The sequence below is a fragment of the Sapajus apella genome, unplaced genomic scaffold (genome assembly GCF_009761245.1).
Source record: "Sapajus apella isolate SASKATOON/1434 unplaced genomic scaffold, GSC_monkey_1.0 scaffold123, whole genome shotgun sequence".
Classification (NCBI taxonomy): domain Eukaryota; kingdom Metazoa; phylum Chordata; class Mammalia; order Primates; family Cebidae; genus Sapajus; species Sapajus apella.
Window position 1 is genome coordinate 3,152,818 of NW_022437063.1, and position 22,896 is coordinate 3,175,713.

At 52.9% G+C, this 22,896-nt stretch overlaps 1 protein-coding gene and 1 pseudogene across 2 annotated transcripts; both read left to right on the top strand.

The window, feature by feature from the left end:
- The first annotated feature begins 107 nt into the window (after nucleotides 1-107).
- LOC116538894 (predicted GPI-anchored protein 58) lies at nucleotides 108-9,085 on the top strand. Its single transcript, XM_032261467.1, has 2 exons — nucleotides 108-1,197; nucleotides 8,326-9,085. Exons 1-2 carry the CDS (start codon nucleotides 816-818, stop codon nucleotides 8,397-8,399), a joined length of 456 nt encoding a protein of 151 aa, XP_032117358.1. The 5' UTR covers nucleotides 108-815; the 3' UTR covers nucleotides 8,400-9,085.
- Nucleotides 9,086-18,782: 9,697 nt separating this feature from the next.
- On the top strand, nucleotides 18,783-20,367 carry LOC116538895 (annotated as a pseudogene). Its single transcript, XR_004263827.1, has one exon. The product of XR_004263827.1 is annotated as a prohibitin pseudogene (transcript).
- Nucleotides 20,368-22,896: the final 2,529 nt, after the last annotated feature.

Below are 22,896 nucleotides of genomic sequence, written 5' to 3' on the forward strand. Positions count from 1 at the left end.
GACGCTCCAGCCAGCAGGAAGGAAGTCAATTAGCGCTGCCCTAGTCAACGCGGGGGACGGAGGGGAAGGACACAGGGGTGGGCAGGGGCAGCAATTGGACCCTGTGCGTGCTCTGCAGCTCGAAGGGACAGAGCTGGCCTGAGTTAAGCAGAATGGGCCAGGCCTTGTGCTCCGGATCGGATGGGGCTGACCCAGGGAAGGCAGGACCTTCGAGCCAACCCTGAAGGGGCCACAGGTGAGGGATGTGTGCCCAGGAGGGAATTCCGAGAGGCGGGGCAGAAGGCGGGAACCCCACAGGTGGGCACTGCCTCAGGGACTCCCGCTTGTCCACGGCCCCGGGTGTCCTGCACCCCACACTCGGCCTCCTTCTGGAGGTCTGTGCCCATCCCCACCCCCTTGCCCTCATCTGCTCCAACCCACCACGCCTTGGGGCCTTCTCTTGGGGCTTCCTAGCCACCACCGCGCTCCACCCACCTCTGCCCTCATCACCCACGAGGCCTTCCCAGGCCTCAGGCTCCACAGCCTTTCACCAGCCTCCGGCCGCTGGCAGTGAAATTTACAGGGGCTCCCTCCAGGCCAGGGGTGCTTCCGTCTCCTCCATGGCAGCGTCCCCGGCCCTGCGCGGGGCCCTGGGTGAACACGTGGGCTGAATGAATGAAGGAATGAATGAGTGCATGAGGGACACATGAACACATGAATGAGGCAATGGCACTGGGGGTCCGTGTACAGCTTTGTTGCTTGCATTGAAGACGGTGAAGGCTTTTCGTCCCGGTCCAAGCGTGGAGGCCTCTCTAGAAACCGCCCCTGCCAGCCCCATGAGGGCGGAACGCCGCGCTCCGAGGCCACGGGCCAGTGCAGAAAATGGCTTTGAAGTCTGGGCGGAGGGCAGAAGCCCCCCGCCCGGGAAGGAGGAGAGCCGCTGCGAACGCTCCCAGGAAAGGTCGCTGGGGGGCAGACCCGAGCGGCCGCGGCCCCAGAGCCCCCGAAGCGCAGCCCGCGGTGCGTCGGCGCCGGAGTCAGCGCCCTCCGCGTCCCCAGCGGCCCCGCCGCGACCTGCAGCCGCCCGGGCGCCCCGGGAGCCCGGCCCGGCCCTGCTCAGCGCCGCTCTGGGCTGGAGCTTGCACTTTCCGGGAACTCGGACCTCCCCCAGGACGCCCTCCCAGGCGCCAGCGGGCCCCGCGGATCGTCGCCGTCCAGGTGCGGGGTGGGGCGCGTGCAAGGCGGGCCCGGAACCCGGGCAAGTCGCTGCGGTGCCCCCTGGCTTCCCGGGGGGCATGCTTCACCTTTGCGCCCCCAAACCCTCCGTGCTGCGGCCCCGGCCCCCCTCCGCGTTCCCGCCTGCTCCTCCGGGCCTGCCCGTTCCCTCGGCCTTCTTGGGAACCTCCCTCTGTCTCCGCATCTTCCGCCGCTCCCTTCCCTGCGGCGCTCCGGCTCGGGCTGCGCGGGGAACCCCGCCCTGGGCGCCACGCCCCCTCCACCCGCCCGCCGTCCCACGCCAGGCCTTCCCGGGGGCCTCCACCCCCCGGCCCCCGGCACAGGCCTCGGCCCCCTCCGGGCACGGGTTGTCGCCACCCTCCACTGACATGGCGGCAGCCAGCTCCGGGCCAGGCGGCCCGCCCACCCCGTGTCTCGCGTGGCACCCACGGCGCTGTTCCTGTCCCGCCTCTCTTCTCGTGACCTCACCCGGCTCCAGACTCTCACATGTTTACGCCTTCAGCCCTGACCAGCCTGGACCCCACGTCCCCTCCGATATTTCTTTCTTCTTTCCTTTTTCTTTCTTTTCTTTTTTTTTTTTTTTTTTTTTTTTTTGACGATGTTTCACTCTTGTCGCCCAGGCTGGCTTGCAGTGGCCTGATCTCGGCTCACGGCACCCTTCGCCTCCCGGGTTCAAGCGATTCCGTTGCCTCAGCCTCCCAAGTAGCTGGGATAGCGCGCACGAGCCACCACGCCCAGCCAACTTTGTATTTTTAGTGGAGACCCGGTTTCAGCATGTTGGTCAGCCTAGTCTCAAACTCCTGACCTCAAGTGATCCACCCGACTCACCCTCCCAAAGTGCTGGATTACAGGCGGACCGTGCGGGTTGGGGGGGGGTCCTCTCCAGTATTTCTGAGGCCAGCTGCCCAGAGAGGAGGGCTGGGTGGAGAGGATGGGGCCAGCAGCACCAGGCCTGGACTACGAGACTGGCACCAGGCATGCGCCTGGGCTGGCTCTGGCTAGCCTACGTCCACCCGGCTGCAGGACCTCCACCCCCGGCCTCCTGCAGCAGCCCCACATCTCCATGGGGTCACCCTGCTGGGATCAAGAACACCTCCCCTAATGTCCCAGCCCAGGGGAGCTGAGCCACAGCACCGGCCACTCCTGGACAGAGGCTGCCTCATGACTTCTGACCTCTGTCTCTCGGGTTGGCATGAGAGAGACTGGACTCCTGCAGGCCTCAGGGCAGAGGCAGATGTCAGCCTCCAGGGATGTCACTGCCAGAACCCCAGATGCCCTAAGCCATCCGCACTCCCCCATGCAGTTTCTCTGCTACAATAGCACATACCCAGATCTGAGCCCTCTCACCTGGGCCACTGCCAACGTGCCCTAAGGCCCTACACCCCACCCCCAGGAGCCCCGAGGATCTTTCCTTTTAAAGATATTCAGACCTCACAGATAAGTGTGCCCAGGCCAGCCCCTCCTCAGTTCCCAGGCCCTACCCTGACAATGGCCACAGCTTCAGAGCAGCTGAAACCTGCTGTGAGTGAAAAATGAGAAGCTGTTGTTTTAATTTTACTTCCTCTGATTACTAATGAGGTTATTTCTTCTCTGTGTAAAAACTACACTGGTGTTTAATTGGATTTTTGTCTTTTTTGTTAGTGTATAGGAGCTCCTTTTGTTTTTTGCCTTTTTTTTTTCCTTGGAGTTGGAGTCTCGCTCTGTTGCTCAGGCTAGAGTCTAGTGTCGTGATCTCGGCTCACCGCAACCTCCGCCTCTCAGGTTCAAGCAATTCTCCTGCCTCAGCCTCCTGAGTAGCTGGAATTACAGACACCTGCCAGCACACCTGGCTCATTTTTGTATTTTTAGTAGAGAGAGGATCTCACCATCTTGGTCAGGCTGGTCTCAAACTCCTGACCTCGTGATCTACCTGCCTCAGGCTCCCAAAGTGCTGGGATTACAGGCGTGAGCCACCCTACCCGGCCAGGAGCTGCTTTTGTACTTACATATATTATCAATTCAAATTCTCTTAGATAAAAATTAATGTTTAGAGGCAAAATCATGATTCTCATGCAAATAAAAATTGAACACACCTAAGATTTTATTTAATTCATTAGTAAGGAAACCAGTAAGATGTTAAAACCAGTTCAAAGGAGAACTGGAAAGACAGACACGTAGGCAGCAAGGAAAGCTGGAACACGTTTGCTTATTGGTGCAAACTGCTTACTATCGTATAGGGCAGTACAGCTTGGGATTATCTTTTCTATGGGACAGAATTCAATTCACTCTCTATGGAGCAAAATTCATTTGCATTCTATGGGCAGGATCATTGGCCTTATAATTGGTTTTCTATAACTTAACTTCTCCCCTGAGAGCTGTAAAATAGCTTAGTGGCCAGGCGCCACGGCTCACGCCTGTAATCCCAGCACTTTGGGAGGCTGAGGCGGGCGGATCATGAGGTCAAGAGATCGAGACCATCCTGGCCAACATGGTGAAACCCTGTCTCTACTGAAAAAAAATACAAAAATTAGCTAGGCATGGTGGCACGCGCCTGTAGTCCCAGCTACTTGGGAGGCTGAGGCAGAAGAATTGCTTGAACCTGGGAGGCGGAGGTTGCAGTGAGCCGAGGTCTTGCCACTGCATTCCAGCCTGGCTCCTGGTGACAGAGCAAGACTCTGTCTCAAGAAAAAAAAAACAGCTTAGTCCGTAGCGTAGCAGTTGAAGAAGGACCCCATAGAATCAGATCATTCCCAGTGGGGCCACTAGACAGATGCCACTCAGCACACTACTGAAAGGACACCCACACTCCCATAAACCCACTTCCAAGTCTATGACACTTTTTTCCTCTATGTCACATCTTTTCACTTTGTTGGCTGTTGTCATGAAGTGATGTTATTATTGATCAGTGGTTTCATCTGTGATTTGTGCTGTTTGTATCTCATTTGCAACCCATATAGAAACACACTCAATTTTTCACAAGTTGACTTAAAGTATTGCTTTTCTTTCTTTTTCTTTCTGTCCCTTCTTTCCTTCCTTCCTTCCTTCCTTCCTTCCTTCCTTCCTTCCTTCCTTCCTTCTCTTTCTTTCTTTCTCTTTCTTTCTTTTCTTTCTTCTTTCTTTCTTTCTTGAGATGGAGTCACCCAGGCTAGAGTGCAATGGTGTGATCTCAGCTCACTGCAACCTCCACCTCCCAGGTTCTAGTGATTCTCCTGCCTCAGCCTCCTGAGTAGCTGAAATTACAGGTGTGTGCCACCATGCCGAGCTAATTTTTGTATTTTTAGTACATACGGGGTTTCACCATGTTGACCAGGCTGGTCTGGAACTCTGACCTCAGGTGATCCGCCTGCCTCAGGCTCCCAAAGTGCTGGGATTATAGGCGTCAGCCACCATGCCTGGCCTAATTCCTGTATACATCTTATAATTTGGTAGGGCAAGTTCTCACCATCTTGTTCTTCTTCTGCTTCCAAATAGTCTCGGCTATTCTTGGACATTTTCATTCCCCTATGAATTACAGAATTGGCTTGTCACAGAAATCCCATCTCTCTCTCTCTTTTAAAAAAGTATATTCCTGAGAGGTTCAGTGTCAAGTTTCTTGTATATTTTAGCATTACCATAAATGGGAGATTTCAGTTTTGTTACATCTTCTAACTTGCAATTGCTGGTAAATAGGAATACTGCTTATGACTGATCAGGCTCTGATGTGAATCTGATGAATTTTCTCTAGAAGCAGTAGCTTTTACTTATTAGTAGATTTATGGAATTTTTTTTACTAGTAGCTTTAGATACTTTTTTCTCTCTTTCCTAGATATTCTGAAAGTCCATGATGACTTACCTTCTAGTAGAATGTTGAGATTTTAATTTTCATTCTTTCTTTTGTCCTAGTTGGCATTCACTGAGCACTTCCAATCTGAGGACTCACCTCTTCCTTCAGTTCTAGGGAATTCCTATTTAATATATCACTAAGTATTAATTATCTTTCCTTCTCACTAATATATAGTCTTGGGCCTCTGATTGCATAAAAGAGGCAGCCTCTGGATTTGCACTCCCTCTTTTTTAAGAAGCTACTTGCTGTTCTGTCATAATTCCCCTTATTGAACAAGTCATTTTTTTTCTCCCAAACCTTTCAAAATTTTTTCTTAGGCCTTGACTTTTAGAAATTTGACTGTGATTTGCCTAGGAATTATTTTACTCTGCCTGGGGTTTGTTGAGCTTTTTGGATCTCCAAGTTAATGCTTTCCATTAATACTGAGAAGTTTTCAACCATATTTCCTCAAATTTGTTTTGCCCCTTTGTCTCTCTCCTCTCCTTCTGGGACTCCAATTACACGTATTTGTGCTGCTTGGTTGGTACTGTCCAAGAGAACACTGAAGTTCTCTTCTTTTTTTTTTTTTTTTTTTTTTGAGATAGTCTTGCTCTGTCACCCAGGCTGAAGCACAATGGCACAATCTCGGCTCACTGTAACCTCCATCTCCCAGGTTCAAGCAATTCTCCTGCCTCAGCCTTCCAAGTAGCTGGGATAACAGGTGCCTACCACCACACCTGGCTCATTTTTATATGTTTATAGAGACAGGGTTTCACCATATTGGCCAGGCTGGTCTCGAACTCCTGACCTCAGGTGACGCACCTGCCTTGGCCTCCCAAAGTGCTGGAATTACAGGCGTGAGCCAGTGCACCCGACCTTTTGACTCCAATTCTATTTCCCCCTTTTCTTTGAGTTAAATATTTTCTGCTGATTCGTCTTCAGGGTTTCTGATCCTTTGTTTTCCTGCCATTTCCAGAACTGGGGTCCATCTAGTAAATTTTTTAAATTGCATTATTACTCATTTCAGCTCTAGAATTCTCATTAATGTTTCCATTTGTCCGTGCAAATTCTCTGTTCACTCATTGACATCGTATTTTCCTATAGTTCCTTGAACATATTTTCCTATGAACCTATTTTTTTGTTAATTCTTCAAACATATTTATAACAGATACTTTGAAGTCTGTACCTGCTAAATCTAAATTCTGGGCTCAGAGATTACACCTGTTAGCTTCCTTTATGAAACACATTTTCCTGTTTCTTTGTCTAGTAATTTTTGGTTGAAAACTGGGTATTGTAGCTAATATATCATAGCAGCTTTGGAATCAGTAGTGGAATCATCAGCCAGGGCCAAGGACTCCAGGAATGACAGATGTGGCCGAGTAGGGAACTGAACCGTCCCAGAGCTCATCAGAGCTTTCACACTGCCACTTCCTCTGTCCAGTTTCCCTCACTATTCTCCTCCCCCAATTTTTTTTCATTGTGCTAGACTTGGCTTAAGAATCACCTCCTTAGGGTAGTCTTTCCAATAATCCTGACCAGGTTAGGACCGCTTGTTAAACACATTTATAAGTACTTTCTACAACTGTAGCAATTATGAACTTGTTTGTATACTTTCTTCTTTAATGTCTATCTACTGTACTACACTGGAAGGGAAATGAGAACAAGACATTGTACGTTGTTACCACATGCCTGAGGTACAGAGGAGCTCAGGAAATATTTGTTTAGTGAATTCATGTTGCCCACTTTGCCACGAGGACATTTTCAGAATTTGCTGTCACACCAGAACACATAAGAATGTTCATTCCCTGAACACTTACTGGGACTTACAATCTTTTATAAGTATTTTTGATGATCTTTTTATATGCTTTTCCAGTCTAAAAGCTGAAAATTTTATCTTAGTCTAATTTGGATCCTTTGAAATTGAACATTTTTCACATTTGTATTGGCAATTTGAAGTTTCTCTTCTGTAAGTTGCCTTCCCATGTCATTTGCAAATATTTTGTCTTATTTAGTTACAAAGAGACTTTCACATGTTACTGATATGGTCTGGTTCTGTGTCTCCACCCAAATCTCATCTTGAATTGTAATCTGAACTGTAATCCCCACGTGGTGGGGCAGGAATCTCATGGGAGGTAACTGGATTATGGGGGTGGTTCCCCCATGCTGTTCTCATAATACTGAGTGAGTTTTCACGATATCCGATGGTTTTATAAGGGGTTCTTCTCCCTTCACTTTGCACTTCTGTCCCCTGCTGCCCTGTGAATGAGGTGCCTGCTTTCCCTTCGCCTTCCACCATGATTGTAAGTTTCCTGAGGCCTCCCCAGCCATGTGGAAAGAGTCAATTAAACCTCTTTCCTTTATAAATTACCTAGCCTGGGGCGGGCACAGTGGCTCACACCTGTAATCCCAGCACTTTGGAGGGCCAAGGCGAGTGGATTACTTGAAGTCAGGAGTTCGAGACCAGCCTGGCCAACATGGTGAAACCCCGTCTCTACTAAAAATACAAAAATTAGCCAGGCCTGGTGGCTCATGCACCTATAGTCCCAGCTACTTGGGAGCTGAGGCAGGCGAATCACTTGAACCCAGGAGGCGGAGGTTGCAGTGAGCCAAGATCGTACCACTGCACTCCAGCCTGGTGACAGAGTGAGATTCCATCTCAAAAAAAAAAAAAAACCAAAAACAGAATCTGGTGAACAGTAAGTGGCAAGTGCTCTTCAATGCCAAAGGGTGGGAGATCAACCCTGGCCTGTGGTACTGTGTCCCCCACACTAAGAATCCAAAGGTCCAGGAACCAAGGGAAAGGCTTAGGTCCAGGAGGTGAGACTGACTTCTCTCACCCGTCCCTCGTCCTTTGACTTTGTTAAGTTTGAAGTCCCGGTTCCCACAGGGAGATTCTGCCACCAGGTGACAAACTACAGGTCTTGAGCCTTCAATGACCTCTTGGTCATTTTGGCTTCTTCATGCCAGTGGACCAACAGGTAAAGAAAGGAGTCACCATCCTGGCAGAGTCATTGGCCCTGACCTCAAGAGAAGCCCCACTCAGAGCCAGATAATTCACTGCAGTGCCCCTTGGCACTTCCACGATGGTCACAGCAGGGACCTGGCAATGGCAGCAGCCAGAGCTAGCAAGGGCAAATGCAACTGAGGGCTCAGACCCCCCCAGAGAGAAAGACGAGGACCCCGCAACAGCCACACAACCTAGGCCCATGGAAGTGCTCGTCTGGAATGGTGGCAGAGGATTGAGATAAGGTGATCCATCACGACCTCAGACCTGCCGCAGTAATGGAGAGGAGCCCCTCCCACTAATCATCTTATCTTCAAACTTACAGAGCTTGCTGTGGCCGCCACCTTGAAGAGAACTCTGTGGCAGACTAGATGTCATCAAGGGCACACGCAGGCGTGAGGGAGGCACCAGACCCCTCTGATGCACCACTTTAAGGTCTTCTCAAACCCAGCTCCTCCATTCCGGCCACAGACGGTCTTCAGTGGCTTCGTCCAGCTTCGAGTGGGTGCCAGCAGCCACACAGTGCCTTGCCTTGGGCCTGTGCTGGAGATCTCTTGCTTCCTGTCCAGGCGCTTCTCTGAACATGCGACTCAGGGTTCCTGGCAGGACCCACTGTGCAGCCACACTCATGCAACCTGGGAATGCTGGAAAGTTAACATCTACAGAGCCGACCTGACTGCTGACAAGTTGAGCCGATGGAGAAATCTTTTCAGCTCGTGAGTGAACAGTTCTGAGATACATTTCGTGAGATCCCCCAGAAACCTCCACAGGAGCAGGTATGGGGCCTCCGCAGCCGTGACTGACTTGATGAGACGCCCTCGTATCGCGTCCCTGAGATGTCATTTCCAGCCGAAGTGTCTGCGGTAAGCCTTTGTCTCAAGCTTTGCCCCCAAGGAAACCAGACTAAGGTACGTGCCTTGTGGAAAGACTGCGCACAAAAATGAACTCACAAATGTAAATAAGTATAATAAGTGTTATGCAGAAATAATGCGGGGTGGTGTGTTGGGACCGTAACTCTGGATCTGTGCCATCTAATAGGGTAGCCACTAGCCATATGTGACTATTTAAATATAAACGCAGGCCGGGCGCAGGGTGGTGGCTCATGCCTGTAATCCCAGCACTGTGGGAGGCTGAGGCAGGTGGATCATTTGAAGTCAGGAGTTCAAGACCAGCCTGGGCAACATGGTGAAACCCCATCTCTACTAAAAATACAAAAAATTAGCTGGGCGGTAATGGCATGCACCTGTAATCCCAGCTACTTGGGAGGCTGAGGCAGGAGAATCACTTGAGCCTGTGAGGCAGAGGTTGTGGTGAGCCGAGAACACGCCACTGCACTCCAGTCTGGGCGACAGAGACTCTGTCTCAAAAATAAATAAACAGGCCGGGTGCAGTGGCTCACACCTGTAATCCCAGCACTGTGGGAGACGAAGGCGGGCGGATCACCTGAGGTTGGGAGTTTGAGACCAGCCTGGTCAACATGGCGAAACCCCGTCTCTACTAAAAATACAAAAAATTAGCTGGTGTGGTGGCGGATGCCTGTAGTCTCAGCTACTCAGGAGGCTGAGGCAGGAGAATCACTTGAGCCTGGGAGGCAAAGGTTGCAGTGAACCAAGATAGCCCCACTGCATGCCAGCCTGGGCGACATGAGCAAACCTCAATCTCAGAAATAAATAAATAAACACATATAAATGCAAATTAGTTAAAATTAAATGAAATTTAAAATTGAGCTCTGGGGTCACACTAGCCACATTTCGAGTGTCCAACAGTCCCATGCGTCTGGTGGCTGCCTGACTGCAAAGTCCAGATCCAGAACATTTCAAGCCTCATGGACAGGTCTGCTGGCCAGTGCTGCTCTGAGTCATCTGGCCCTTGCCTGCTGCTTTGTACTAGATTCTAAGCACAGAGTCACGGCGTCGAGATCTGGCTAATTTTACTTTCTGTCTGTAGAAAGTAGCACAGAGACCAGCACAGAAGCAGACAGTCATCAAGTTTATGGAAAGCAGGCAGGAAGGAAAAGAGAGAGGAAGAGAGAAAGGAGATGCAGAAGCAGGAGAAAGGAGGAAGGGAGGGAGGGAGGGCGGGAGAGAGGGAGGGAGGGAATAAGGAAAAAGGAAGCTCCCAGCCCACCCACATGGAGCAGTTTGCAGTTGGGCCTCAGGCCTGGCAGGTCAAAACAGCCAGGGTGTGGAGGCAGGCAGAGTCTAGGATGCTCACTTTTACTAAGCACTTACTATGTGCCCTGCACCATCCTAATTCTTAATTCCCTGCAGTTTTCACATTGTACCCTATGGTTGTTATTCGATTTCACAGAGGAGGAGACTGAGGCTGGAGAGGTGACACAGCTTGTTCAGGGACACGGGACGCTGAGTAGCGAGCCAGGGTCAAGCCAGGCAGGTGGCTCCCGGCCTGGTTCCTTCCCCTCGCACCACTGAGGTCAAAGGTGGGAGGATGCGGTGAAACAGGAGCCGAGTGTCCACATTCCCTTCCTTTCGTCCTGGGCCCAGAAACCTCTAAGACCTTGCCAATACTCTCTGGCCAGTCCCCACCAGCCCTGCCAGCTGCCCACTGAGCCAGCCCCTCTGCCCAATGCCCAGCCCTGGGGTGGTGGCAGCCAAAGGCGGCAGGTCACACTGCTGCCAGCTGGAGCCCAGGCGGCCGAACCACGCAGGAGCTCTGCCCCTGATGTCAGCACCACCAAAGCATCCTCATTAACCGCCCCCCGGGTGACACAGCCCCGCTCTTCTGCATGGGATGTGTGGGGGACTCACCGAGTCCCAGGTGTTCGCAAGAAGCCGGGATGGAAAGTCTGACTCGCTCCTTCCCAAGTGTGGGATGGCTTTTCCATTGCTAATTTCCGAGGAATCCGGTGAAGTAGTGGAAAGACCGAGAAGGCGGGAGACTGGGTCACACCCTGGCCCATCCTGGCTTTAGACAAGAACTGCAGAGCCTCAGTCTCCCCTTCTGTTCACCAGAAACCATGGCCCTGTCCAGCTCTGACTCTCCAAAGTGCCCAGGTGTGAGTGAGGCTGACGGCATGACAGTCGCCTTGGGGCTGCAGCCTTTAAAGCTTTTGTTTGTTTTCCAAACACGTCTTTGGGAGTGAGGATCCATCAGTCATGACTTACACATTTCGTTTCAGAAGTTATACTTCAGTAGCAGGAATACAAAGGACTTGAGAACTGGATCTCCCTCCCCAGTCACCCTCAGGGTGTCCCAGCCTTGCCCCTGGAGCAGTCAGACGTCCAGTAAAATGAGGGCTTGGGCGCTGTGCACTGGTCTGTGGACTGACTGTGCATCAGGTCTGCTTTCTCCGCACCCCCCGGGAGACTGGCACTGTTGCTATTCCCATTTTATAGTGATTCTACTTCCCTGCCAGAATTAGAGCAACCCTTCACCATCACTTCCTCTAGGAAGCCTTCCCTGACTCCCAAGTGTGAGCCAAGCTCCTTCCCAGGTGTCCTCCGGACCCTGGAGTGCACTGTCCAGTGTGTCCAGCCACATTGAAGCTTCCCTCCCATCTTGGTTTTGCCCACGCTGAGAGCGGCAGCCCTGCTACGTAGGGCCCAGCTGCCACTCAGCCGGCCCCTGATGGCTGCACCCTGTATGCTTCCTACCCTGTTATCAGGGGGCCTTGGCGAGGACCTGATGCCATGCAGCTCACAGGCCTCTGGCTTTTGGGGCCAGAATCAAACTGCCCATCTCTTGTGCAACCAGCTGCTCCTTAAAGGCGCTCAAATCTTGGGACTGAGAAATTAGTGGACTCCTAGCCTGCAACTCCTCAGGAGTTCAAGGCAGGCATTTTTTTAAAAACTCAACTCACCCTCTTCCCCCGTCTCATTTTCTCACCCCGACATTTCCTTTAGCTGGACCGACTTCTGTGTTTTATTTTAATGTTGGTGTTTCTAGTCCTGCTGGCCACCGTGAGGCAGAATGTCTATGAATGCAAAAGAATAGGACAATTTGCCCAAGGAAGAGATTTCTTTAAAGTGAATTCTGAGTGTCCTTCCTCTTTCAGAATGTTCCTTCTCCCTGAGTGCTCCCTACCCTGGGATGCTCTCTCTCTCTGAGTGCTCCCTCTCTCTGAGTGCTCCCTCTCTCTTAGTGTTCCCTCTCTCTGAGTACACCCTCTCTCTGAGTGCACCCTGAACCCTCTCCCTGCAGCACTCCCTCTCCCTGCAGTGGTCCCTCTCGTTAGAGTGCTCCCTCTCCCTGAGTGTTCCCTTTCCCTGCAATGCTCCCTCTTCCTTCACTGCTCCCTCTCCCTGAGCACGCCCTCTCCCTGTAGTGCTCCCTCTTCCTGCAGTGCTCCCTGCACCCTTTTGGTCCCTGTCTTTGGAGTGTTCGCTCTCCCTGAGCACTCCCTCTCCCTGAGTGCTCCCTCTCTCTGCAGTGCTCCCTCTCCCTGCAATGCTCCTTCTGCCTGGAATGCTCCCTCTGCCTGCAACTTTGCCTGAAGTGCTTTCCACTCTCTTCTCCTGATGAGAAGCTACTCATCCTTCTTGAGGCTCAACTCAGGCAGCCGTCTCCCAGGAAGCCTTCCTGGACTCCTCCACTGCCTCCTCTGTTCTCCCACACACCATGCCCTCATGCCTCCTTTCTCACCACACTCACCGTCTGGGTTTTTATCTTCCATCCTCACCTCTCCTGCCTCTAGCCAGGCTCTGAGCCCCCAAATGGCAGACCAGGGTCTCATGCCTTTGGGGAGGCAGGGATCTGTACCAGTGTGTAGCCCAAAGGAGGCCTCTGGGAGTCAGCTGCCGAAAGCCAGTAATGCCAGCCACCCTGGCTGGGAAGGATCCAGCCCTGTACCTCATCCCCATCCTTGAAAGAGTGATCTTATTCATTTATATCTGGGGGAGCTAGAAGGATGCTTAGAGAGTGTCTCTACAACATCCTCTTTTAACTCTGGAGAAACTAAGGCCCAGGCAGGGAACATCTTGCCCAATGTCACTGTCTCTAAACCTCTTCCTCCTGTCCTGAGCCCTTGCCATGGCAGAGCTGAGCTCCCCAGCACCTTGGCAGAAATGAACCTGAGTGCATGCTCTCCACCCACACAGGTGTGCGCATGCGCAGGAACCCTCACTGCCTCCGCAAGATGGGCAGGCAGTGCTCACAGACCCCTAATCCCGTGAGGATACCGAGTCTCCGGAGGACAAGTGATGAGCCTCCAGTTGGCTGCAAGGCTGGGACCTCAGATTCTGGGTTGTGGCCGTCTCCTGTCGCAAATGTGCCCAATCCAAATTCACAGAAGGTGCTGGAATCGCCTGCCTGCCTGGCATGTGTGCTTTTTCTGTCTTGTCCGTTCAGACTATGTTTAAGCAGGTGGGGATGGATGCCGCAGGATCCACATGTGGGCCTGGCACCTTTCTGGGCTAGTTTAGCACGTCGTAGTTTGGCAGCTCTTGGTGATGTCCCTTTCCTTTTGCACATCCACTGACGGGCCCCGGAAGACCTTGTTGACAAGCCGTTGTCCCTGTGACCGAGACACGCAGCGGCAGGGACTGTGGCACAGCTCAGGAGAACAGTACCATGCAGCTTTTATTTATTTGTTTATTTATTTTGAGGCGGAGTATCACTCTGTCACCCAGGCTGGAGTGCAGTGGCGTGATCTTGGCTCGCTGCAACGTCCGCATCCCTGGTTCAAGTGATTCTCCTGCCTCAGCCTCCTGAGTTGCTGGGATTACAGGTGCGTGCCACCATGCCCAGCTAATTTTTGTATTTTTAGTAGAGACAGGGTTTCACCATGTTGGCCAGGCTGGTCTCGAACTTCTGACCTTATGATCTGTCCGCCTCTGCTTCCTAAAATGCCAGGATTACAGGCGTGAGCCGACCATCCAGCTTTTAAAAGGGACATTGGTAAGCAGTGGATGATAAATGTTATTTTCCAGGAAAAAGTCAAGATGCTGAATTAAAAGTTCATCCTGAGCTGTGAGGAAGAATTTGCCCCATGGAGAGAGAGGAGGCGAGGGAGCCCGTCTCCAGGTAGCAGAGCTCTCCCTGGGTGGGACGGTTATTGGTGGCAGCCTTTATTTCCTTACTGATCATTTACAGGATTTTAAAAAATCAATCTAATAAAAGAAAAATAAGAAGGGCAGGAAGGAGGGAGAGGCAGTCACCTACAAGAGTCTAAGATCTTTTGGACCTGGTCACAAAGGGACACCCTCCAGGAGGGTCGCCAGGGCCGCGGGGTCCGGGGCTAGGCCTGGGGTCGAGCTCAGCCCAGGCCAACACGTGGACACATGCGCACACGCACGTTCCCGTGGGCCGCGCCCCGCCGCGCCGGGGGCCGCATTGGCGTTCCGCGCCGTTCCCAGCCCGCGGCGCCGCGCGGGGACAGTGGCGCATTGTTCCCTGGACACGCCGGGTGGTGCTGCGCCCTCGGGGCTTGGCGCGGCCCCGCCGCGATTTGCATGCGCTCCAGTCACAAAGGTTCAAGGTCAGGAGCACCGGGCGGCCCAGCCCCGCCTGGCCCAGGCGCTATTCTTCGCCCCGGCGGCGGGAATTCCTCGCCGCCCGCGCCCGGGCCGCCCCTGCGCGTGAATGGCCGAGCGCCGCCACCGTCTGAGGCGCTTTGTGTCTCGGCCCGGCCAGCTGGGCCCGCGAGGGACGTGCCAGCTCGGCCGGCGGCGCCCCCGCGCCAGCGCCCCTCGCCCATGCTAATCAGCCTGGCAGCGCGTCTGGGCGGGTGGCCCGGCCGGGCCTGGGAGCCCCTCACCTTCCCTGCCGGGAGCCCCCTCTGCCAGGCCCCTTCCCCCAGCTTCCCCTGATGCCAGGAGACCCCACTTACTCTGCCAGGGCCCCCCCACGACCCTAGCTGCCAGGTGCCTCCACCTCACCCCACCTCCACCCCTCCTGCCAGGAGAATCCCTCTCCAGCTGCAGGGAGTGCCCTCTGCCCTGCCAGAAAGGTGGGTGCACCTTGCAGGAATGGCTGGCTGGGGAGCCTGGAGCCTACCACCCTGCTGGGGCTCTGACACGTCAGTGGGGCCTGGGGCATCTTCTCCCAGCCTCAGTTTCCCCTGAACAACGAGGCAGGTTGCCTTCCGTGATCTCTAGAGGCACTTCCTGAGCTGGGGTGTCTCAGCAGGCGCTGGGAGGGTAGTGGTAAAGACGGCACTCCCCCAGATCCCGCCTGCTCTGCCATTGTCCAGCCTGCTGGCCTGGGAACAGTCAACCCCAAGCGCTAAGTCTGTCCCCAGAGATGCCTTGAGGAATAAGGAGCTGAGTGTTCCAAGTTGGGATTGGCCGGATTGGCCCTCCGAGAGTGCTGCGCTTATCATCCTTCCCACAGCGAGGCCCTGCTCAGGCAATCTTATCATCGCCCACTAGACAGGGAGCTTCTGCTGGGCAGGGACTCCTGAATTCCCACAGCACAGCAGTACCCAGGACACATTAAATGACCTCACAGTTGGATAGGTGAATGCCCACCAGTGCAGGTTACTCTGCTTGTGGCGGATGGCCACAGGCCACACCGCATTTGGCATTTCCAGTACTTGGAAAGAGGCTCAGAGCCTTTCTTGGGAGGTGGGAGCAGGCTTCTCCTGGGAGATCCCCACTGGGTGTCTGGGCTCCATTGTCCAACAGGAACATTCCCCCACCCAAGCATCTGGGGAAGCGAGGAAGTTGCCTTTCTGCAGAAAGCTGTGCACAGGTGCACAGAGCCTGGCCAACATGCCCATCAGCAGGTCTAGAGGCTGGGGCTGCAGACGTGGGGCCTCTCGGCATGAGGCTGCCAAGGACCCGTAACTTCCTGTAGCATCTGTTCTCCTGGCACGTGTGAAGTCAGCAGCCCCACCTGATACCAGAGACAGCCCCTGGTGTTGGGGGCATCATACTCCGGGGCACATTCCACTCAGAGCACAAGGAGCCAGGCCCCATAGACGGGCAGCCCCAGCCAGTCTCAGGCCCAAAAAGGAGGGACCAGGTGAGGCTGTGAAATGGGGCACCAGAGGAGGGCAGCCAGCCTCGGACAGACCCTCAGACAGCAGAAAATCCAGCCTGGGGGTTCTAGGCCTTTCCCCGGTCCTCTCTCAGTGTGCAATACAAGTTCTAAACAGGGAGTGGTGATCTGGCAACTCTCCCTGGTGGGTCTCCCTTTCCCTCCAAACCTTAAATATGAAGTAGACCTAATTACATTTACCTCACTTCTCCAAGAATCTCTTAGGGCCAAATGCAGCACATCACGCCCGTAATCCCAGCACTTTGGGAGGCTGAGGCAGGCAGATCACTTGAGCTCAGAACTTCCAGACCAGCCTGGGCAACGTTAGTGTGAGACCTTGTCTCTACAAAAATAATAACAGTAATAAGGCCGGGCGCGGGGGCTCACGCCTGTCATCCCAGCACTTTGGGGGGCTGAGGTGGGCAGATCACCTGAGGTCAGGAGTTTGAGACCAGCCTGGCCAACATGGTGAAACCCTGTCTCTACTAAAAATACAAAATTAGCCGGGCGTGGTAGTGCATGGCTGTAGTCCCAGCTACTTGGGAGGCTGAGGAGGGAGGATTGCTTGGGCCCAGGAGGTCGAGGCTGCAGTGAGCCATGATGCAGCCCCTGCACTCAGCCTGAACAAGACCCTGTCTCAAAAAAAAAGACTCACTTAGAACCCTGGATGTTACCCTCCCTAGCACTGTGTTGCTGGCTTCAGTTTCCTCTGCATCCCTAACCCAGTGCCTGCTTGGCTGGCCAGATACCACCCCAGCTGTTTTCCAGCCACCTCAGCTTTGTCCTGCATGAGGTGTTCTCCTGCCCGTGGAATGCCCTCTCAGCCTGCCCCTCCCTTCTCCGTTCACCCCTTGCCAGGAAGCTCATACTGCAAGGCTTGTTTCAGATTCCACCTCCTCCAGGAAGCTGCCCCTGATCCTTTCCTCCTCCCTTTTCCCACCTGCCTAGGTTTTTGATGCCATGATAAGGAATTTGGCTGCAGATCCTAGGGCAATAGGGAGCCACTGCAGGTTCTAAACAGGGAGCAGTGACCCGGTGACTCTCCCTGGTGGCCTTAGCAGGGAGCATGCACACAGGGGTTCTCAGACATCCGGAATTCATAGGCTGGTCAAATTTCAAAGGAGTATTGCAGACCTACTGAAGATTGCCAACTTTCTATTTTTTCATGTTAGAGCCTTTAGAAAAATAATTATAATTTCCCTTTTTGAAAGAATATCTTTAAACCAAAAAAAAAAAAAAAAGTAGGAAGACAATCTCAGGACAAAGGCCATTCCTTTGTGCTGGATAAACAGAGCTTTATGGAAAACCTGCCATGTGGTCCTCATATTTGATGGTTGGAAAACAGCTAGCAGTGGTATCCGGCCTAACAGTTGGTCAGGGCTGGGCCTCCATATGGGTAGAGGAGCCTCAGCATCCCTTCCTGTCCAGACCACAGGTTGCCTGAACCCCCCTAGACCAGGTGGTCTCCTTCCTGGTCCCCTGGCTGCTCTGGGGCCCTCTAACCTGGCAGTTCTCAGAGGTCAACCCAGATGAGCATGGGGCTGGCCAGAGTGATGAGCGTCCACCATGGGGAGACCCCTGGGGCAGCCTGGAGGCTCACTGCAGCCTCGACCTTCTGGGCCCAAGCAATCCTGACTCCAAGACACAAGGACGTTTATGAGAATAGATAAGAGGGGACAAGGCACAGATGCCTTCTGTCTGTCCCCACATGTGAGGCCAGGAATGAATATGTGTGTGCGCACAAGCCTGGGGCCACCCTCAGAGGAGGGAATCCGTGATGCATGACCAGCCCAAGTGGAGCATCTGCACTGAGCCTTGTGGAGTGTCCTAGAAGGAGACTCATCCTCCCTTCCCAGGGCAGGCTGCACTGTGGATATTCTGCTGATCAGGCGATGGGTACCATCCATAATTAGCACTGAAATCCTGGGCTCAGCATCAGAGCTGGGAGGCCCAGGGTGACGACTGAGGACTCAGCATTGAAGAGAGGCCTGAAGCTGATTAGAGGCAGGTTACAGGAGTTACACCTGCTCTGTTAGGTGACGTGTATGTGTGATCTTGTTTCCAGCTTTCCTTTGCCCCTTAATCCTTCTTTGTCAAGAACAAATTTCAAGCCATCCTGTTTCCGAATGATCACGTTTGAAAGGGGATGGTATGGATCAACCTCCAGCCAGCGCTGGTCCATGTATCAGTGCTTGGCTGCTCGCTTTAACCGGGCTGTGTTGTCCAGGACTTGCTCCTCCAAACATGATGTGACTCAGCACTCACATCAGGCCCTGGGCTAGGCACTGAGGACACCCAAGACACAGTCCTTGCTGTCTTGTAACCATAGGCGAGAAGAGCCTATTCCCCAGGAGTGGCTTGTCATAGCTAAGGGATCCATCCCGGAAAGCTTCCCGGAGGAGGTGGTAGCTGAGTGGAGACTTGTACATGGTAAGTGCTCATTAGTGTCAGCTGCTGCTGTTATTCCCAGTAGGAATAAGAGAGGAGAAGCTCTTATCACCATGAGGGTGGGAAGCGCATCCCATTCAGACGGAACAGCATTTGAGAAAAGGCAAGGAGTTCTCTCCCAGCCAAGTGCGGCGTGGGGCAGGGAGTCGTGATCAGTGATCGTGGGGAGGTGGCGAGGCTAGAGAGAGAAGCAGGGGCCAACCCTGCTTTGGTTCTTAAAACAAAAGAGTTTTGTTTTGTTTTTAAGGTGGGGACAGGGGCTGTGGATTTGAGAAACTACTCTGGCAGCGGCTGGGGGGAGGCTGCAGTCAGGGAGGCCAGTATTCAGGTGAGGGAAAGTGTGGCCGTGGAGAGTGGAGGAGCGCAGGCTGAATTACAGGGGGGGTTTAGGAAGGACAGCCAGGACTTGTACATCTAGTGGCCTTAGGGCCCTGGCTCATGCTCACGATGGACAGACGCAGAAGGGGTGCCCCAGGTCAGCCTTGGTTTGGGGCTGAGGCCCTGTGTGACTGGGCTGGGTGGGGTGGCCGCTGGAGTATCCTGCAAGACACCCCCATGCTGCCATGACAGAGGGGCCTGACGGTGGGAGGCTGCAGGGGGACCCTGGTAGTGGCTGCTTCAGACAGGGGTCCTGTGTCCCCTCAAAGACGCATGGAGGACCGTGGAGCCTGTAACTGCGGGGCCACTCTCCACGCCAGAGCCGGGAGACCCGGTGGAAATGTGCAGGCCACGTCACGCCCACACCTAAGAAAACGTCCCAGTCCTGACGGCACCAGCAAACAAGCAGTTAAAAGTATTCCGTGGTTGAATTCATGTGGAGGTCAGAGTGGAAGCAGGTGTGAGAGGGTCCAGCAGAAGAAAACATGGCTGCCAAAGTGTTTGAGTCCATTGGCAAGTTTGGCCTGGCCTTAGCTGTTGCAGGAGGCGTGGTGAACTCGGCCTTATATAACGTGGATGCTGGGCACAGAGCTGTCATCTTTGACCGACTCCGTGGAGTACAGGACATTGTGGTAGGGGAAGGGACTCACTTTCTCATCCCATGGGTACATAAACCAATTATCTTTGACTGTCGTTCTCGGCCACGTAATGTGCCAGTCATCACTGGTAGCAAAGATTTACAGAATGTCAACATCACACTGCGCATCCTCTTCCGGCCCGTTGCTAGCCAGCTGCCTCGCATCTTCACCAGCATCGGAGAGGACTATGATGAGCGCGTGCTGCCGTCCATCACGACCGAGATCCTCAAGTCAGTGGTGGCTCGCTTTGATGCTGGAGAACTAATCACCCAGAGAGAGCTGGTCTCCAGGCAGGTGAGCGACGACCTTACAGAGCGAGCAGCCACCTTTGGGCTCATCCTGGACGATGTGTCCTTGACACATCTGACCTTCGGGAAGGAGTTCACAGAAGCAGTGGAAGCCAAACAGGTGGCTCAGCAGGAAGCAGAGAGGGCCAGATTTGTGGTGGAAAAGGCTGAGCAGCAGAAAAAGGCGGCTATCATTTCTGCTGAGGGCGACTCCAAGACAGCTGAGCTGATTGCCAACTCACTGGCCACCGCAGGGGACGGCCTGATCGAGCTGCGCAAGTTGGAAGCCGCGGAGGACATTGCGTACCAACTGTCACGCTCTGGGAACATCACCTGCCTGCCAGCGGGGCAGTCCGTGCTCCTCCAGCTGCCCCAGTGAGGGCCCACCCTACCTGCACCTCCACGGGCCGACTGGGCCACAGCCCCAGTGATTCTTGACACCGCCTTCCTTCTGCCCCCACCCCAGAAATCACTGTGAAATTTCATGATTGGCTTAAAGTGAAGGAAATAAAGGTAAAATCACTTCAAAAAAAAAAAAAAAGTATTCCATGGCTTCCAGGGTCACAGAGTGGAGCCTTCCCCAGAGTCAGAAGCCTGCGTCCAGGGTCACTGCCCCCGCAGAGCTCAGAGCCCAGACCTCCCTGCCCACTCTCTTTGGGAGTGATGGCTCAGCAAAGACAAAAAGGCAGCGACCCACCGTGGACCAAAGCCCCGGAGCCAGGGCCTGTCCCCTGACAGTGGTCCTGCTATAGCAGGTCCCCCACGAGGTAGGATAAGACACCTCTGTGTAAAACACACGCCCACACACTCCCGCGATGTTGGGGCAAAAACAACCTGTCCGCTCTTCCTGAAGTGCTGATTGGTGATACTATATTCAAAGGCCTTTAAAAAGCGAATCCTCGGTGATGTTACAATTGGTCCCCTGGGAGTACCCCCGGGAATTATCCGAGATACACCACGAAGACGTTCATAGCAGCAGGTTTGTAAATCACCTCAACAGCCAACCATCAAGAGTGAGGTAAAGAAGTTACATATGGGACATCCGAACAATGGATTCTTCTGCAGTCATTAAAGTGTGACCTAGAAACATTGACGAGGAGGTGAGTTGTTTGCTGCATGTTAGTGAAAGTGCAGAGCGTAAAACGTGACGTACGACCACAATGATTTTAAGTATGTGTTAGGAACAGACAAGAAAGGCTGAACGAAGATACACCTCGATGTCAGCTGTGTTTCTCTGAGTTGGGGTTCTATCTGTTGTGTTCTCAGGGGTGCTTTCCCATGTTTGCAAATTTGCTGACGATGAATATGTATCACTCATGTTTGCAAAGGGAGTCAGTTGTGTGTGTGTGTCTCAATGGCACAGAACTAAAACCGCAAGTTAAAGATTCACAGTGACTCAGTGCTTCCACAAAGCAAGTTTCTCTCTCCCAGCTTGGAAATTATGATGGAAAATGCCAGATGTGTGAGGCCTGGCTTGAGCCCTGTTTGTCCAGAGCTGGGCTCCCCAGAAGGGCCATCCCCAACCACCTGGGTAGGGTCATCCAGGAGGAGCTGGTTATGTGTGCAGGCCTTGTTCCATGCAAGATGCTTGGGACCAGAATCTCGGAAATATCTTTCCTTTTCCCCCCCAGAAATGTCTTTGTGTGTATGTCATGAAATATACATAACAAAATTTGTCTTTTCAGCGCATTAAGTACATTCACATTGCTGGGCAACCATCACCCTGGTCCGTCTCCACACCTTCATCATTCCAAACTGAAATTCCATACCTATTACATAATAACCCGGGGCCAGGCATGGTGGCTCACACCTGTAATCCCAGCACTTTGGGAGGCTGAGGTGGGCGGATCACGAGGTCAGGAGATTGAGATCATCCTGGCCAACACGGTAAGACCCTGTCTCTGCTAAAAATATAAAAAATTAGCTGGGCGTGGTGGTGCACACTTGTAGTCCTAGGTACTCAGGAGGCTGAGGCAGGAGAATCCCTTGAACCTGGGAGGCAGAGGTTGCGGTAAGCCAAGATCACACCACTGCACTCCAGCCTCGGCGGCAGAGTGAAACTCTGTTTCAAAAAAATATGTAATAATAATAGTAATAACAACTCAGTCTCAGCTCTCCCCAGTGCCCTGTAAGCACTGGTTTACTTTCTAACTCGATGAATTTCACTACTCGAGGGACTTCGGACAGGTGGACGCGTACACTGTGTGCCTTTTTGTGTCTGGCTGACTTCACTCAGCACCATGTTTCCAAGGTTCATTCCCGTCATAGCATGTGTCAGAACTTCATTCCTTTTGAAAGCTGAATAGTACTCCATTGCACATCTATATAAGCTGCCTTTTCCTTCCCATCCATCTACCCATGGACATTGGGGCTGTTTCCACCTTCTGTCCATCATGCATAACTCTGCTGCTTTTTGTAGCAAAAGTGTGCAAATAGTTGTTAGCGTTCCTGTCGTCAATTCTGGGGGGTCTATAGTTAGGAGTGGAAATGCTGGGTCCTGTAGTAGCTCTGTGTTTGCATTTCTGAGGAACCCTCATACGGTTTTCCATAGCAGCTGCACCATTTTACATTCCCACTAGCAATGCTAACATTCCCACCAAGAAGGCTAGTTTTTACATTTTTTATAAAGACGAATTCTCACTCTGCTGCCCAGGCTGGTCTCCAGCTTGTTTTTGCTTGTTTGTTTTGAGATGGATTCTCACTCTGTGGACAGGCTGGAGTGCAGTGGCAGGGTCTCGGCTCACCGCAACCTCTGACTCCCTGGTTCAAGCCATTCCCCTGCCTCAGCTTCCCGAGTAGCTGGGACTTGCCTCAAACTCCTGAGTAGCTGGGATTACAGGCATGCGCAACCACGCCCAGCTAATTTTTGTATTTTTAGCAGAGACAGGATTTCGCCATGTTGACCAGGATGTTGAAATCCCATTTCAACATAGTAAAATCCCGTCTCTACTGAAAAAACTAAACATTTTTGTATTTTTAGTGGAATCGGGATTTCACCATGTTGGCCAGAATGACATCGTGGTCCGTCTACCTTGGCCTCCCAAAGCGCTGCGAGTACAGGCATGAGCCACTGTACCCGGGATTTTTTTTTTTTTTTTGAGACAGAGTTTTGCTCTTGTTTTCCAGGCTGGAGTGCAATGGCTCAATCTCGCCTCACTGCAACCTCTGCCTCCCGGGTTTAAGCCATTCTCCTGCCATAGCCTCCCA

What these genes read in the sequence shown, in the direction of transcription:
- LOC116538894 (XM_032261467.1), top strand. Translation starts at nt 816, where the DNA reads ATGAGGGCGGAACGCCGCGCTCCGAGGCCACGGGCCAGTGCAGAAAAT. An exon ending in CGCGGATCGTCGCCGTCCAG is followed by an intron (nt 1,198 to 8,325) that starts GTGCGGGGTGGG and finishes TCAAACTTACAG; the next exon opens with AGCTTGCTGTGGCCGCCACC.